Consider the following 18806-nt stretch of genomic DNA (forward strand, 5'->3'; position numbering starts at 1 on the left):
ACCAAGACACCATCCTTATCTTCCAGAAATTTAAACTATGGAGGAGATAGACAAGTTGAAAACAGTTATGAAACTGTTTATATGGGCAAGGCTGATGTTTCAGATCTCCTAGAACTATAGAAAAACATTCTCTAACTATCAAAGAACATTCTCACTTTCTTAAAGTGCAAATACCCACACTGCTTAACCCCAAGGAGTCCAACCTTCAACCAGATGTCTCTCATCCAAACAGCTATGGGAATGTTTGGTCAATGGTTGCATTTTACACATATCTCACTTAGTCATCTCAGTCGGCCATCTGGCTTTGGTGGCTGCTGTACAGGACGCCTCTTAGCCTCCCCACATCGGCCTTCTTTAGGCGGCATTGGCTGGTGTTCCACCACCTCTTCCCAACCTCGGCACGGCCCTTCCTTCATTGCATAGGACAGTAGCGAAGGCCTGACAATTTCTGAAGAGTCAGGATAACAGAAAGAGACTGTGAAACAGAAACCTTTAACTTCAGTACAATCTGTGAGCCCTCTCAGACCCTCTCCAGCCTTCTCCACCCTTCTCTCTCTGTGGAGGACCACTGTACAGACCCACATGCTTGGCTCCTGTGCTCTCTGGCTTCCGACTGGGTTCAGCCAACGTGAGCCCTACCAGGAGTTGGGGGAGCTTTCCTTTGCTTCACTCCCCTTGCAGCTGCCTCTGAATGTCTGCACCCCTTCATCACAGGCCACTCTCACATTCCACTGCTCTACAGGAGTCTTTCTCGCCAGGTTCCAGGAAGCTCTCCCACCCTACCCCATAAAGCTTCCCTTCTCTCTCCCTTGCAAAATCCCTTACAATTCCCCTACATCCCTCCAATTTTATAGTCTCTTTATTTAGAACTCTTCTCTAAATTTCCAAATTCAAGGGTGTCATCTGTTTCCTGTTGACCCTCACTGATACAACCCATGACTGCCTGAGACCCAGGCCCAAATGCTCTCACGGGGTTCTCCTCCTGTGCTTCTGGGAATAGTTTACTTCCCTTGAGCAGATCTCTACTCTTGCAAGCCCAGAAAGAAGGAATTGGTTTCCTACAAGCAAACATAATATATAAACATAAAACTTCACCTACACAGATGGCCTTTGACATCTATCAGCAAAGCTGCCTAATTTCTCAACATCTCATCATAAATCTATATGTTCTTTACCCTCCATTCCATTGCTTTCCCTTTACATAACCAAGAGACACACTAAGAAAGGAGGTACAGTTTACCCCCCAAAATATTTAAACTTGGAGCTTAAAAAAGAAAAAGAAGAAAGACCATTCTTCCCATTGTTTCCCATTAAGGCTAAGCAGAGAGATCTTGGGTCCTATCACAGAAAAGCACCCAGTTACATACCTTTGCATAATGAGTAAGCGTGGATCATCCCAGTCAACCTGTAATGAAGGGCAATGCAGCATCCAGAGCTCTCCATTGATAAAAATGTAGCCGGGCTACTAAGAGTTGGCTTATTTTGGGGGCACAGCTTAGAAAGGTGACAACCACGGAAGATACATGTTCCTTCTCCTATGAGTTTCTCTTTGGGCCCCTGAGGTTGAAAGTCTCTCAATCCATTTTTAAGGAATAAAGAATTGTCCCATTTTCCCTAATCTCAGATCCTCTGAACCCTATAAACTGGAGATCCCCAGAAGATTCTGGCTCTGGATCTGTCTTACTGGGGAATCTGGGATGCCCAGCTCCTATCTGACCCACCCTGGTTTCCTTTGTCTGGCAACCCCACAGCTGGTATATAAAAATGGAGCCAACATGCCCTTTGCCACTGCATTTGCCCCGGAACTTTCTATTGATTCCTGGAGATTCAGCTCCAAGGTCACATTCTCTGAAAAGTGGTCAATGCCCTCTCTCCTTGGGTTCCCATACTAACTCTGCCTTATGCGTTACTTTGTGTTCCAACCCTTTGTTTACCGATCTAGCTCATTCAGAGCTGTGGTCTTTTGACAGCAAGAACTGTCTTACTCATGGCGATAGCCCTACTACCCAGCATACAGTAGGAACTGGATAGGCATCAAACACATTAATTAATTAGGACATAAAACCCACTGCCTAGCTCCCTTACTCTGCAAGCCGTGGAAAGAGATGGCACATGTGGGGCTTATTCTCAAGGTTCAGGAACTGGATACATGCTAGGCTTCATGGAGTGTGGGGAGCCAGATGAGCAGGATCAAAAGGCAGTTATTTTTTTCAGTCCCATGATTAAAACTCTCCTGAATGCCGCAGGATTACAAGAGCCTGGGGATCAAGATGTCAACACACTTCCTGGGGGAAAGTCCCAGCCCTGCTGATTTGTGTGTGGTGGGGCTTGTAGACCTCCTGCTGGGGACACAGTGGGATCCTAGCACAAACCAAACAAATAGTAATTCTGCAACTCACCCCCGCACAGCATCACTGACCTCCCCTCTAGGTCAAGAGCTAGCGCTGAGGTTTGGGGAACAGGAGGCGAAAGTGTCTCCATTTTCCAAAGTGACTTCACTCTCTCAGCTCTGCTGCAGTAAGTGACCCTAACCACTGCTTCAGGTCCCAGGAAACTCATCAGTTTTCTGGTCAAGTGTGGCCATGGCTTCAATGCAGCCAAAGACTTCTTCCTGAGGTCTTGCTTTGTCCGCCCTCCCTGCACTCATGTCTATGGATTCTGAGTTGAACCATCTGGGTGCACCCAAGTATTAACCTGTTTGTTGTTGTTGTTGTTGTTGTTGTTGCTGTTTTTAGTAACTTGTCAGATTACTATACAGCAGGAGCTGAAAACCAAAACTCTAAGCAATAAACTAACTAGCTATTTCTCTTTTTTGTCTTAATCTTCACAGTGGTGAATCGAAAAAAATCGAGACCTTGTGCCATCTGCATCAGTCAGAAACACAGAAGTGTGGCTTTTAAGTGACTTGTTAGATCCCTTGCCTCTCCCTTCTTTCTTAAGGTTTTGCACCAATCCATCTGTGTACCTCTGGTTTATGAACCAAATGGCTGCTCCCCTCCACCCCAGGGATTATTGTAACATCACCCTTGTTCACCCCAATTCACAAACCCTTGAGGTTGAACACCTTCTTCAGAAGATCACGTGGGGACAGAGAGTGTAAGAGACTCACTCTTCATTCACTTATTTATTCTTTTATTGAACAGGCAGGTGCTGAGTATGCATCACAGGTCAGACATGATGGGATACAATGGTCAGAAATACTCAGAGCGGATCTATAAAAAAGATAGAACTGGCATATGTCGCTGGCATTTGGCAAGAAGCCTGAGCTTAGCTGTTTCTTCCTTTGCTCTCATATGTCACCCACCACTAATTCCAGATCCATGAGTGCATGTCCAGGGCTGAGACTGGCTTTGTGAATCTCTTTGCATGAATACTGCCGCTTGTCACTTACGCTGCTCCTTGATGTTTCACACCTGCTCTCTTTATCCACACATGATTAAACACCAAAAATCATTTACTCAGAAGGGTTGAGGTCCAAGTCTTCATCCCCAAAATAGACTTTGTTCCTATAGAGATGTTGGTTCTGGTTCCATGTGGTAATTGTGCAGTCTGCAGTATGGTTCTGCCGTGGCATATCCACACAAAAGGTTCTGATTAATCTGTCCCCTCCCCATTTAACACTCTTTCTAAACTCACAACTAGGGGTCGGTGGCTTTGTCCATTACATTGGCTCTACATGCCAGCACTAATGAAGATTCCTTCTAACACAGGATGCTCCCCAAATACCCAAATGGATGAGAAAAATATACTTCCAAATTGGGCTAATTAAAAGTCTAAAACAAAATGATTGTCTCCATCACAGATGTCAAGTGTGATGTCTATTCCTAGGAAAATTGCTGCCCAAGAATAACTCAGCAGCTGACATTAATGCAGCCATTGTTTAATCATTTTAAGTTTTGATTTTCAGTTTTTACTTTTAACTTTACAAATTAAATTGTATAACTACGTAGACTAAAGGGAACTCCTCCAGAGCCCATCAGATTGAAGCCCAGTTGAATGCCAAGGCTCAAAGTCCTTAGGGCTGCTTGAACCAGAGGATGAAAGTAAGGACCCCGACTGGGATTGGGATGGGGAAGTCAGAGCCCCATTCCCTTGGAGGTGGATTCAATACAAAAAATAATAATAAGGTACAAATGATCTACAGAAACTTTTAACAGGAGAAATATAAGCAAAGCAACAGGTCTCGGGGGCATTCAGAAATAGAAGGGCATAAAGAAGTCTTTGAGACGGAGACATGAGCCACATGGCTCTTTCTGAGATGGGGGTAAGGCAAAGTGATATGTAAGATCAGTTGCTATTGTGTGCGTAATCCCACATCCTGGTAGCTTCTCTCATGTATTGGGAGTGAACATTTTTTAATGCCTATTTTCAACGTGAGTTTGGCATGAGGATAGATTGACATACTGAAGTGACTATTGCAGGCAGCATTTGAGAAGAGCAGGTTCTGCCACCAGCAGGGGTAGACGTCAAAGCCTGTTTCTGCTATGTCGCTATGTGTGACCCTGGCCAGACTGATGAACAGCTGTAGACCTCAGTCCACTCGTCTGTAAATTGGGGCTAAAGGGGTCTGCCTCACAGGATTTTGTGGGGATTAAACCAGATACCAAAAGTAAGTGGGATTATCTTTTCTTCCTCTTCTAATAGTTTTGGAAGAAATAATTGTCAGAAAAAAAGGCAACAGAGTTGACTGAAAGGATGAGTGTGTAAGCTAAAAAGACCTAAGGCATTTAAAGAATTTGGAAAAATGTACCTACTACAGTTCAAGTTCTTGGGGCTTCTTAAAAGATGAACTCAGATGTGCCCTGGCCAGTTTGGCTCAGCGGTTAGAGCATCAGCCTGCGGTCCAGAGAGACCCAGGTTTGGTTCCCACTAAGGGCGCGGACCTCGGTTGCAGTTTGTCCCCGGCCCTGGTTGGGTCAGCTGGAGGCAGCCACTTGATGTGTCCCTTTCACATCGATGTTTCTCCCTCTCTCTCTTCCTCTCTCTCTCTCCCACTCTATCTGAACAAAATATAGAAAAATGTCCTCGGGTGAGGATTAAAAAAGAAATAAATAAGCATTTCAATAAGTGTCAAAGGGAGGGAGGGAGAAGAGGGAGGAAGAAAGGAAAAATGAATGAAATAGACAGCAATGTTTTTCATGAAGAGTGAAGAAAGCTTCTCAAACAAAATAAATAAAATATGAGAGCTTCCGAGAAAATTTCAGTGGAGGACCCTTGGAGATGCCGATGAAGTTAGGTGTTCTGGGCAGAAACATGCCTCCACGTGAGGGCGGTGGTAGCTCGGAGAGAACCCAGGAGGGAGGGAGCTGGACCCGACTCCACATCTGGGAAAACGCTAACTCCATCCCTGAAGGTGTGTCCAACCAAGCGTCTTCAAGAAAACACTGCCGTGGGCTGTGTGACTGGATGTCCCCATTATTATCTCCTCTAAAAGGCGCCACCAGAAGTTTTGTGGGCCCCCCATTTCCAAGTTTTTATTAATACCACATTCACCAGTTCCCGCAAGAAAGCAGTGTTGGGCCAAGTTTTCATAACTGTTTATTCATTATAAATAGTAAATATTTACTGCACTTTTTACATGAAAGACATTTTACAACACATTGTTGTTGGTTGAGGCTGCAACACAAAGATAGAACTTCTCTCCATCCATCACCCACTAAGACCAAGGTATGAACTAAACTCGGTACTATGTCTAGTCTCACTAACTCACTATGTCATAGTTCTTAACTCTAAAGGGAATGTATTGGTGCCTACCTCATTCATGGTTCCAAGAATAGAAAGAAATAAATAACACTGCCTTCCCCTTCTTGTTCCTCTGAACATCTCCAAAGACAAATTTATTGACATTCTAAAATGTCACCACACAAGTGTATGTAAACCTCAGCTCCTAGAATCTTTTCTTTATTGGATATTGTTGTATAATTTAAAAGTACACGAGAGCCATGTGGACATTTCGGTCCTCGCCCTGCCTTTCCTAGCAAAGAGAAGAATGTAAACGTCGTCATTTCAAAAGCATCATTCTCGAACACGGTCTCTAGTGAAAAGGAGCAAGCCGGGCTTTGGTCGTCCAGCAAAAGGCGAACATCGCTGCATGCGACCACGATGAATCCTAGGCTGCGAAAACAAAGCACCTGCAGAAATACAGTTCTGGGTCTGTTCCTATGACCCCGGCATTGCCAGGGCGTCTGTGAGGTACACAGTATTGCACACCGATAAGCAGCTGCGGGAATGCGCTCGCTTCTCTGCCCCCCTCCACGCCCAGGTGGGCGTCCACGTGAAATCGAATGGCGACACCTGCGCACACCTCTCCCCCCCTGGGAGAGCAAGCCAGCTCCTCCTCCTCTTACCCCTCGTCCCACCAGCAAGATGTGTCCTCCGGGACGTTGAGTAACCACTGAAGTACAAGTAAGGATGAGATAACAAATAATTTATTCGGGAGGTCCTTTACATCTAGTCTAACTTTCTAAAAAAAAAAAAAAGGTGGCATTTATTTTTATATCAATTTCCAGTGTGTAAAAGTCAAGGATTCCTCCATTCCTGCTTCATTCAGTGAGCAGTTTAAAAGGTGTAGATGGGTCAGCATTGGACATCGATCATGTTATACTTTAGAGAATTCTCCGACTATGTCTTAGAACATTCTGCTTGCCCGAACCAGTCCAGACAAACCTCTCTCTCTCTCTCTCTCTCTCTCTCTCTCTCTCACACACACACACACACACACGCACGCACACGCACACACACACAAATGGAATGTTTTAGCTCCTTGATCGTCAGCACTGAAGAGGGGAGATTTGATCTGTGGCCATGCTAAATCGCTGCCTTAAATGTTGCATTCGTCTTTATCGTCCTGGGTCTTCCTTTTCTCCACGGCTCTTGTCCAGCATGTTCAAAAGAATTTGAAACCAACTACTGGAGAAAGAAAATCAATCATCCTCCTTTGTCTCTTGTCGAGACTGCCCCCCAAGAGGGTGATTTTTTTTTTTTTTTCTGAGAAGATTCTTCATGTCTCGACTGTGGAGGCCGGAAACAGGGCCAGTTTGAGCTCCGAGGGGACAGTCCACTTACGCGATATCTGGCTTGAGATAATGAAAGGCACCTGTGAGGAAATACACACAGCTTTTTAGGTCATGCTGGGACAATTCACGGCACGGGGCAAAATCAGCTACAGGCTGACAATGTCATATTTAATACCGCGGTATCAAAGGATCGAGACTAATATTTTTATTCCTGAGACAAGTTTGACACAACTCTGTGTCTTTGGGATTTGACCTCATTAAGAACATGTGTTTCTAATGCCAGGGGTTATTTCATTTGGGCCAACCCTTGTGTTGTACCTAGTGGCAATCGGGTTTCACATCTCAGCAATTAATAACCGCAAGATGTTGTTGACATCCGTTAAGAAAATAATTATACAAGCGCGTTCTTGCTGGAACAATCAGCCGGCCCTGCCACCAAGTTGATCCTGGGATGCAAGGCTGAATCGGGCCGCCACCTCCCCTGTCTTAAGGAAGAGATGGAAGGTTTTACTCCAGAAGTAAATACCCCTCTAGAAAGTCCAAGGCTTACTTTGTCCATACTGCCCATACTGGTAGCCTGTGACAGGGTCCATACTGTAGCCTGTGGTACTGTAGGTGGGTGGACAGTAGGACTGAGATGTTGGCAGGCTGTCCAAGCTCTTCATGTGGTCTAGTCTCTGACTGCAGCTGGCCGACACCGTGGTGGTAGGTTCCAGGCCCCCAGTGAGAGGCGAGAGAGCGTAGTCGGTCTGGGGCTGATGGGGCACCCCGCCGTGGTTGGTCAGGAGTCCCATTACCTAAAGCAAGAGGCAGATTAGGAAGATGTGAGGCTGTGAGGAGGACCAGATCATAGCCTATAGCTGACAGACGACAGGAAAAGCCCCACGTTTATTTCTTTGGAAATCTACTCTTTAAGAGCTGTCCGGAAGATGCTGACCTCAAGTCACAGTGACAGGGGTATTACCTCATGCCCAGTGATAACATCTGACTGCAGGCTCAGAGGAAGGGGAGGGGAGGGGGGAGGAAGGGAAAAGGAGAAGAAGAAAGGAGAAGGGGGGAGGGTTTACCATGCCCCGAGTGATAAAATCGGACAGGGATTTCAAAGGCGAAAGGAAGGAGAGCCACATGACGTGGGGACCCGGGGACGGAGCAGGGAGAAGTTAGATCTGTTCACATCTGACCATATGTTACATCTGTTTCACGTGTGATTTTTAAACAGGAATTTGCTTATATTTCTTTAAAGGTAAACAAATTCAAATCAAATTTTTCTCCTGTATTTTGAGACCTCTGTGTCTTTTCTCAAAGTAGTCTCTCTCAAAAGAGTTCCTCCCTATCTTGTGTGTCTTTCAGTAACTGGAAATAACTTCTCCACCCCCAATGCTTCCTTGGACTTTCTCGCCTCACCCCCCACCCCACGCCGGGAACGCATCACTTCCGTCACCTACATCGAATTGTGAGCGACTTGAGGGGAGTAACCTACTAAGCTTTATATGCCCAGCACCTAACAGAGTGTCTAGAACCTATTAGGAAAGGAAGAAGGAAGAAAGGGAGGGAGGGAGGGAAGAGAGAAGGGAGGAAAAGGGGAGGAAAGAAGAAGGAAGGGTAAATGATTCTCCAATTAACTGCTTCCATTGTTTATTCTTCCATTTCCTCTTTAAACTAACATTTTATATAAATAAGTGTTAAATGAAAAGCCTGAATTGCAAACATGTTATTAAAAGTCCACACAGTTTTTGTAAATAACCTTAAAGAGCAAGAGAACTTAAAAAAAAAAAAAAAAAAAAAAAAAAAACCTGTGATAACAGAACAGCTTTCAGATTAGCACAGTGACATGTTTCACAAACTCAAGCTCGCTGACCCTTGCAACATCTTGTTTCAGAAGTAAGTGGATAATTAATTTTGCAGCTGGAAACCTATCACATGAGAGAGGAAGTGATTTTTCTCAAGTTCATACGACTCAGTGGCAGGGCTCGGAAAGCAATTGCAGAAAACCTTGACTGCTGGGTGACGAGCCTTGTGTGCTTACAAAATACCACCTGCTCACAAAGCGCGTCAATGCAGGGCCCACGATGGCACAGCACCGCCGTGATACTCCTGTTGCGTTTCACGATGTTTGAAGGACACGAAGCTTACAGTGTACACAGGAGAGCAGGAAGGGGGGCAGCGATGAAACCCAATGCCCGACTCTAGGCCTTGTGCTAACCTCCAAGAAAATCCAGGCCATAGGCGCTGGGATCTAGGGGTTCCAGCAAGGTGGGGGAGCTGGTCTCGCATCCCAGAAAGCATCCGAAATTAGATTCCCCAAAACAATGAGGCCACAACCCCTTTGGGAAGAGTATGCATAATCCTCATAGCTAAACAAAATCTTCTTGAAATAAAGCTTTAGACTAATCCACTTTCAATTAACCCCAAGGGATGAGAGAGAGACAAAGAAGGAAGAGAGAAAGAAAGAAAGAGAGAAAGAAAGAGAGAAAGAAAGAGAGAAAGAAAGAAAGAAAGAAAGAAAGAAAGAAAGAAAGAAAGAGAGAGAGAGAGAGAGAAAGAAGGAGGGAGGGAGGGAGGGAGGGAGGGAGGGAGGGAGGGAGGGAGGGAGGGAGGGAGGGCATCTTCTATGCATTACCCATCTCCACTTCTTTGTAGTATCCAACTTTTTAAAGCCATTCCTAGATTTTTCTTGAGCTACGTAGTGAAATATCTTTTATAAAATCTCTAAAAATTACGTATATTCCAAAAAACCATCATATGCAACAGAGCATAGTTTTGTTTTATCAGTGATTTGGGGGAAATGAAAATCACAGAAGAAAGCAAGAATCCCGAGGCGTCGCAGATCCAGAAGAAGGGGCCGCCACTCGAGTCTGGGCTCTCAAGCATCCGTCATGAAGACATAGACTTGAAAGTCAGTCCGCGGTATGTCGCTTTAAGGAAGAAATGGAACACTCTACATACAGTTATAGTTGGAGAGAAAAGCAGATTTTATTCAAAACATGCACACTCTCCCAAGAGCTATATGTACATGTTTGTGATAAACTTTTTTTAATCCTCTGCCCTACATTTCTTGTTTGCATAGCTTTGAAGGCAGCAATAACTTTGACCATGGGGGGAAAAACCAACCATGAAGATTCTAAATGAAGAAATGAGTCCTTCCTGTAGGCAAAATTCAGCTTACGATGTCATGGAGCAACTTTTTGCAGTTGCTAACTTACAAAAAAAGAACAGTAGGACAGGATTTACATCTGAGACCTTGAAATATGTCTGCTGGAAGGATGGAGATATCTGCCAGAGCCATATTCTAGGGCAACAAAAAGACAGTTACTCAAAGATTGTCGGGCACAGTGCCGTGAAGACATCCAGAGCCTGACCCAGTCAGGAAGGACGGACACCGAACAGAAGTTTGCTGGGTCTTCCACCAGGATTGCCACCTGTCACAATGGAAAGCTTAGTGACAGCTTGCGCTTTTGCAACGGCTTTAGCTCAGTAGCCCAATACTTGCAGTGGCTAATGGCGAGACATTAAGAGGACCAGAGACCAATTATCTCTGGCCCCTTTGACTTCCCTGATAGAGCCCGAGAAACAGACACTCTCCCACAAACTCTTATTCCACAGCGATTGTCACGCATTGCACTTGTGACTCGTTTCTCAGGAACTGTATGAGGACAGGCAAAGATGCACTCAATTTCTCCTACGTCTGGTTTGAAATTAAAATTAATACATAATTATAACTAACTCAGTGCCTTTCAGTATTTCACATGGACAAGCCTTGAAAAATATACATATTTTAATAGCTTGTTATTTAAAAATTAAAAGTGAAATCTCTGTTAAAAAAAAATAGTGAATATATAAATACAAAATACATTACTTTCCCCTAACATAATTTAAAACCTCAAATCTCTGTGGAAGGGTCCCCTTTCAGTTTTATGTACATTTCCTTCAAAGCTATTTGGTATTTCATGTGGTTCAAGGGAAGCTATGAAAATTTCTTTCTGCTGCACAGGAAGATGGTAAGCAAACTCCTTGGAACTCCCTCAATAAGATCATGGAATGTCTTCCAGCCGTATTTTCTCTTTTAGAGTATTGTCAGGATTTCTTTTCTATATGCTTTTCCTACAGCAATTGTAATTCAAAACATAAAACGAAATCTTAATTTGTTGCAAAGTATGTCTCTCCACACCCGTCCCCCCATAAACCATTAGTAAGTTATTTCTACTACAGGAGATGGCATTTTTGCCTGATTTTTTTTTTTTTTTTTTTTTTTAATTTGGGCTGGGGGGAACACAGTTGCCCGAATTTCACAAACGATTTCAAAGAAAAAGAAATATACTCAGGGCTACTCAATTCTGTCTACAGAACACGGACCACTTAGTCAATGACAGAAAAATCCATGAGACACAAGGACCAGGAAAAGGGTTGTCCTTTCATGAAAACCTCAGTTCTGTCCTTTGGGAAAGGAACATGGAGAAGGGCTTAGTTTTCACTTTGAATTGAGTACAGTTCCTAGGTGAGGCATCTGAAAAAAAATCAACTAAGGGTATCTCTCAATTGTTACCTCCAAAACCATTTCCCAGACACCGATTCGAAATTGTTTGATGGAGAAACTTTACAAACCAATCCCAAGTCTTAGAATCAAAGCTGATCTTTTCTGGCCAACTCCTTGGTCATCTGCATTATTAGAGACATTTCCTGAAGATCTCCTTAAACTCATTCTCAGGTTTCAGAATTCCAACTAGGTTATTTATATCTTGATTGGAAGATTGTATGGTTCAGGGAAAGCTAACTCTTTACCATTGCTTCATGCCACATTTCTCTTGAATTAATTTTCCTTTTGTTAAGATTAAATGTAAAAGATAAAAACTATTGGGCCAAATTAAAAGTTACATTTAAACAATGCGTCTGAAAAATATTTGTCTTGGCGTACGCATTACGGTTCGCCTTCAGTTGAGAGTACTCGGGGCTAATCAGAAATCTAAAATGATTTAGCAAATTATGGTGTACACCCAGCCACTTCTCCTTTTTTTTGTCGTTGTTGGTAGAAATCCTGGTTCGTGTCCTTTCTTTCTTTCTTTTTTCTTTCTTCCTTTTTCTTTTTTTTCTTTCTTTCTTTCTTCCTTTCTCTCTCTCTCTCTCTTCATTTATTTTGTTCTTAAGTCACCAGATGTTCTTCTGACTTAACATTTAATATCATACATGTAGTTGATTTTAGAAGACCATTGTGAATAACAGCTTTGTTTGATGTCAAGGTTTTTTTTAAACCTTCTACTCATCCCTCCAAAGTTTCCTGACAAAATACATTTTTAATTTGGTTGTCCAAATTCTGTAATTTATTTCCAGAACCAAAACTGATTTTTGCCGATAAGGGTGCTCACGAAGTCAATGGTTAAATCTCAGCAACTGCATCTTCCCGGCTGAAAAGTTACCCTTGAACAGCGGAGACTCTCCAGAAAACGTGGTCTTCAGATTCGAATGCCTTAGGAATGATCCTGCAGTTGATTAGCATCTAAATAATTAGATTTTTGGCCCTGTCGGTTTGAAAGCCAGAAGAGGGAAGTCGCCTAAAGGCAGAAGTTTCTCTTAAGGTAAGTCGGTGACCTTCTCACCCAGACCAGAGTTAGGGGAAGGGCATGGTGACCTTTACCTAACCAGAGAGAAACCCAGTGACTACAAAATGTCCAGCTAAACACACCCTTATTTTTTTTTTTAAATCACTAGCTCACATTTTACAAGTAGCTATGTTTAATGCATGATGAAAGAGTATGAGTACCAGACAAGTGTGTTTCAGATGTTGCATATATTTTCAAGTTTTATTTATGAAGAGCACAGTAAGTCCTGTCTTAATTAAACTCTAAGTAACACATATGCTTTCATCTCTAGTCCTGTGACCACTTAGAGGACAACTTCTATTTTATCAATTGTTTAGAATACCTATTTCTCAACAGAGCTAAGCCGTTAAATTGATAGCACTATTCTTTAGGAACTGATGCCTAAGATATAAATATAGGCAAAGAATTAGCATAGAAAAGGTATGCAAAATGCACACACACACACACACACATGCATACAGACATATATACAAAATATGTACAAAATATGTAGTTTACCTCTAGCTCATAATGAAGAATCATCTTATATCCATCTATTATCAATAAAATAAAGCCCATCAAGAAAAAGCTGATTTCACCTAAATGAAAAAGTATGCCAGTTAAAACATTTGGCATTTGACTATGTTAGACCCACCATGGGCCGTAATAAAATTCTCATATGTTTTAATTCATTTACGCATGCCTGCATTTAATATGCTTTGTGACCATGTCTACAATTAATATGATTTATGGGAAAAGAACATGTGCAATATTGGGGGTGGAGGGTACAGCCGACATTTTTTTCTTCTTCTATGAATGAAAAATATAACAAAACAGCTCAAGGAAAATTGTTGGCTGTTAGCACAGTGAGATGGACTGACAGAACCCTGAGTAAACTTGGGGGAGTTAATGATATCCTCTTATCTGACCCTGACACATTTGCAGCATGTAATTTACAGAAGCTCTGTCCAGGGACTCTTGACAAATGCTCCTAAGGATCTCAGGGCAATGTTCCATTCTAATGCAGAACAGATGTGGGTCAGATACCCTCATCCATCACTTAACACAGAGGCTCAAACTCTTTCTGGGAGGAATGACATTACCTGCTGTTCACGCTTCTGGGTTCAGGACATTTCTCACAACCACAGTAGCGCTCTTAAAGGGCAGCACCCAAACCTATCATCGTTTCAAGAATCTGTCGGAAAACTTGACTGTGGAAAATCAAACATATATCTTGGTTTAACTTCATGACGACTTCAGGACACGTTTGTTAACTATTAATTGACCCGTTGGGACCTAAAATTACAAATATAAAGAGGGAAAAGCTCTGGGCTTGGGCTTCCCACAATGCTTCAGTGAGATGGCATTTAAAACTTGATCTCTAATTGCCCATGAACTAAACCTGCATTCAAGGAAATGCAAGGCTCATTCCCGCTGCTAGCCATTCATAAACACAAACCTTGCTGGACCTTAACTGCCCAGCCCTCTTTGCAATTCACCAAAAAAAGAAAGAAAGAAAAAATCCTTATAATGAACTGGAAATCTACATTGCCTATAAGAAAGAAGGGACTCAAGTCTGCCCCTCAGAACCAGTGGGATATTAGGCTCCCCTATATTCCCATTCCCCTCAAATGTCCCTCCACCCAAAATCTAACAACAGGAAGGGCAGACATTCCAGTGTACTAAGGGAGGAACACAGTCACCAGCTCAACAAGGACATTGTTTTCTTCCTTCCAGACCAGGTGTGGAGGAGGCAGATAAGTCTGTGGCTGCCCAAAGTCCAAATCATAGCATTCCACCTACTAAATGCCTGAAGACTTCAGAAGAGAAGCATCCCTGTCCTTCTCTTCATGTGAAGGAAGATATGTCCTCAGGACAGAGAAAAGAGCCCACTGAACAGACCAAGCGATACTGATGTCATGGGTAGCTGTCAAGAAGGAACATATCCTATAGGGAATATTTTCTGGTCGGTTTCACAGGCTTTGTGGTAAGAAGAATAAGCATTCATTTCTGATGCATGGAAACACGCAGCACCTCAACAGATTTGGGTCAACATCTGAGCATACAGTCTTCCAAGAACCAGAAGCTACGCCTGCTGAGCTGCAATCCTATCTACCTTAATTCCTTCCCTTCCCCGATTCCAGGGGCACCAGACCAATAAAGATGTGTTGCTTTTCCACTTGAAAAGGTACTTGTGTCACCCTGGCCAGTGTGGCTCAGTTGATTGTGTCCTCCCGTGCACCGAAAGGTCACTGGTTCTATTCCTGGTCAGGGCACATACCCAGGTTGTGGGTTCGATCCCCAGTCAGGGTGTGTGTGGGAGGCAACCAATTGATGTTTCTCTCTCTCTCTCTCTCAAAAAAATCAATGAAAACGTTTTTAAAAAAGAATGTACTGACAGTCTTTGCGGAGAGTCGCTGTGGTTTCCTGCTTCAACAGTGCTTGGAGGGAACCCGGAGCTCGACCATCCCCCCCAGCCACCTGATCCAGCCTTCGGCCACCTCCTCACAGCGCCTCGGACATCCCCAAGGCCCGTGCTCCAGCGTCACACAGCCACCTGTCCTTCGCTGCCCACCATGACGTCCACCGCGTCCACCTCGCAGGCGCCAGCGCTACCCTCAGCACTCCGAGGCCGCCATCCACCCCAGGTCTACCTGGAGCTCTGCACCTCCTCCGTCTACCTGTCCCTGTCTCACTACTCTGACCGCGATGATGTGGCTTTGAAGAACTTTGCCAAATATTTTCTTCACCAATCTCATGAAGAGAGGGAACATGCTGAGAAACTGATGAAGCTGCAGAACCAACGAGGTGGCCGAATCTTCCTCCAGGATATCAAGAAACTAGACCGTGACGACTGGGAGAATGGGCTGAATGTGATGGAGTGTCCATTACACTTGGAAAAAAGTGTGAATCAGTCACTACTGGATTTGCACAAAGTGACCACTGACAAAAATAACCCTCACTTGTGTGACTTCTTTGAAACTCACTACCTGAATGAGCAGGTGAAATCCATCAAAGAACTGGGTGACCACGTAACCAACTTGTGCAGAATGGGGGCCCCTGAATCTGGCAGGACAGAGCATCTCTTTGACAAGCACACCCTGGGAGACAGTGACGAGAGCTAAGCCTTAGGCTGGCTTCCCATAGCCACGGGGGTGAGTTCCCTGGTCACCAAAGCAGAACGTGCATGTTGGAGTTACCTTTACCTTTTCTATAACTTGTACCAAATCATCCACTTACATCTTTTCATTTGTACCATTCCTTCAAATAAAGTAATTTGGTACCAAAAAGAGAGAGAGAGAGAGAGAACGTACTTCTGTCTTCCATCATGAACTGGGTGGTAGCTATGCCCCCTACTGCCCAGGCAATTCTCAGTGGGCAACGAGAGGGAAGCCACTGGCATCGGTCTCTGATCTATAGAAATTAGGTCAGCTCCTACAGATCAGACAAAACAGAGTCTTTGGGATTAAAGGAATGCTTCCCAATCGATTAACTCTAAATTACTTAGATTGCCCCTTACTTTCTAAAACTTTCCGTTGTAGCTGTTGTTTTAGCTACTTTTATCCTTTGCTGGTGAGAGAGTCCTCAGATTCTCCTGCCTTCGAGGAAAGTCACGGTCCCAATTAACTCAGAATCCAGTATCGGAGGAGCTGGGCTGCACATTTTTTAAATGCATGCATGTGATACTATATTTCAATAAATCAAAACAAGATATAGGAAAAGAAAACAATAAATAAAATAAGCCTCTCTCCTCCCCACATTTAGCCCCCTGGGATGAAGGACTGTTGCCTCTTGTTTTCACTGCAGTGGATTCTCACGTTATTTTGATCTGAATCACTCAAGCAAAACCAATTTTTGTACATTGCATTTCTGGGGACTATCATATCTCAGGCACATAACAATTACTGCATTCTGAATGCATACATTTTGAGTCCTTAGTTCTTTAAAATGTCTAAGTGGAAAAGTACCCAAAAATACTTTGGTCCCCCAAGAAAATGCCTTTTTTCGATATTACTCAGTTTCCACATTTGCTCTTTGTCAGGGACAAACAAAAGTATATATATATATTTTTGTCAGAGGTTCACATGATATTTTTAAATAAACTGAAATAAAACAGTATTATTACTTTATTTAAACTTTCTAGGTCCTGTGTTTCTCAGCATGGCTCTACAGAACAATTCTTTTGTAATATCTTCCAAGTTGAACAAGAAGATGACACAGAAGCTGAGATGGTTTAACGTGTCTGAAGTCACACAGCTAGTAAGGGGCTGATGAGCATTGGAATCCAGTGCCTTTGACCTCGGAGCTTCTTATTTAGATGGATGAGTTATACCCCACACTGCTATCGATTCACTAAACGGGGATTGTCTTTCTCTCCTTTACTCCCTTATCTGCCTTATCTAAATAGACATTATTAAGCAGTTTACAGCTTCTTCTTTAAAATGACTCTTTCCTGCTAAGTTGTTACGCAGAGGGATGACTATGCGTTGGAGCAGATGATAACATCAGATATTTAATAGAAGAAACATTCACTTGTGCCAAAAATCAAGGGAACCATTTCAGAAATGGACAAATCATGAGTGGGGTGTCTTTTCTTTCATGCAACATGTCCTAGGAAATGTTCCTCAAAACTTGGTAGCTTGATACATAACAAAAGGTTCCATAGTTCAATCAGAAAACTCCGAGCTACACAAACATTTCCACACTGCACGCCTTGTCAGAGCACTCAGTAGGCTAATGTATACCGAGACCCTAAAAGAGAAAGAGGCATAATTTGTGACATCTACCACCTTGTTGATTCAGAGTTCTTTTCCCCCAAACTACTGTTCCAATGAGCCCACTTGGGAGAACAAGCATCTATTATGAGACATTGTTTGGTTTGGGGGTGTTCAAAAGTGGTGATGACCTAGTACCATGCCTCTAGAAGCTCAGAGTCAACAGAGAAATGTGTACTTTATAATACAGTGTGGTATGTGTTTTCACAAGTTATAAACACAGTAATAGGACATCAACAGAGGCTAAAACAAGAAATTCTGCCTGGAAGACTTATAGAAGGGTTAATATTGAACTAGAAATTTTCCTGTGGAGTCATATAAGTGAAAGAGCAGAGCTGTGAAGGGCTTTTCAATCTCAGAACACATGCAATAGTTTAATTCAATTTTTAACACCAGCCGCACAAAATAAGACGGTATTTTATGAGAAAAAATATATAACGATTTCTTTAAATAATGCCTGCCTCCTCCACTGGTTTGGTGTTGAGGACTAGCTGCACTGTCATCTCACAGCTAAGAAATGTTCCTTCAAGCTAGAAACGCTACCCTGTGATTCTCCAACGTGCACCGTCCCGAGGTTCTCCCGGTCCGCCACCTTTCCCATTGATCGGCAGGGACAACGCAATCACTGATCTTCCAAATTCTAGTTTACTGATTTCTAGCAAAACATCAAGAGTAATTTTTAAATATTATACTGTACATTGAAAAATACACACCTCTGATGAAACCCAGACTGTTTTGCAAAGACTGATTCTTTAGGGGAAATAAAAAAAAAAAAAAATAGTACCCAAGTAATGACTGAATCCAGTCTTCAGGGTCTGCAGTACAAAGCACACATTCAGCCCCTAATTGAATAAATATGCAAGTATTCAGATTTCTGTAGATATTGCCATTTTGCAAATGCAGTAATAAATTAAAAGCTTTACATTGCATTCCAACCCCATATAAAGGGTTGATTCAGACCACTGGCCTCATACTAGAACCCAGCACAGCTTCAGAGTGTATTATTGAGCACTAAGAAAAACTTGTATTCTAGGAGCTTAGTTATAGAGCAAGCAATCACAATTTTTTTCTCCTCAATGGCTAAAGGAATTCAAATGGACCTAAAAAGGATGGGGTTGTTGCATTTTATTTGTCCAATGTACAGGAGGAGAAACTAGCTGACGGAGTTCCTATTTAAATCAACTCAGTGGATACCAAAAAAATTTAATTCTGCAAGAAAGGTTTTCTTGTGGTTCATTTCAGTGATATGATGTAAGATTCAATCACTGGTGCTGCTCCCTCCTTTTTCTCTAAAAAGGAGATTTTGGCCAAGTAGTTGTTTTGCTCACAATTCTCCAAATCTGTAACTAACTGAAGAGACTGTGGCTAGAGCTGATATAAACCAGGGCTCTCCTCATCGTCTTCAAGAGTAGCAACCACAGCCTTGGGGGAAAACCAATGGC

The 18806-nt window shown here is 42.9% G+C and overlaps 1 protein-coding gene across 4 annotated transcripts in view; it reads right to left on the bottom strand.

The window, feature by feature from the left end:
- Positions 1-6777: 6777 nt before the first annotated feature.
- PAX3 (paired box 3) overlaps positions 6778-18806 on the bottom strand; it is a 93055-nt gene continuing 81026 nt past the window's right edge. Inside the window, exons 8-10 of one of the 4 annotated variants that reach the window (XM_036254252.1) lie at positions 7567-7813; positions 7066-7096; positions 6840-6906 (exon numbers count right to left, since the gene is read on the bottom strand). In XM_036254252.1, the coding sequence (XP_036110145.1) occupies positions 6840-6906; positions 7066-7096; positions 7567-7813 (345 nt within the window). Of the gene's footprint in view, positions 6907-6985; positions 7097-7566; positions 7814-18806 lie in introns of those variants that run through there. The other 3 variants (XM_036254255.1, XM_036254253.1, XM_036254254.1) reach the window with 3 other exon arrangements.

Source organism: Molossus molossus, unplaced genomic scaffold, assembly GCF_014108415.1.
Source record: "Molossus molossus isolate mMolMol1 unplaced genomic scaffold, mMolMol1.p scaffold_m16_p_11, whole genome shotgun sequence".
NCBI lineage: Eukaryota > Metazoa > Chordata > Mammalia > Chiroptera > Molossidae > Molossus > Molossus molossus.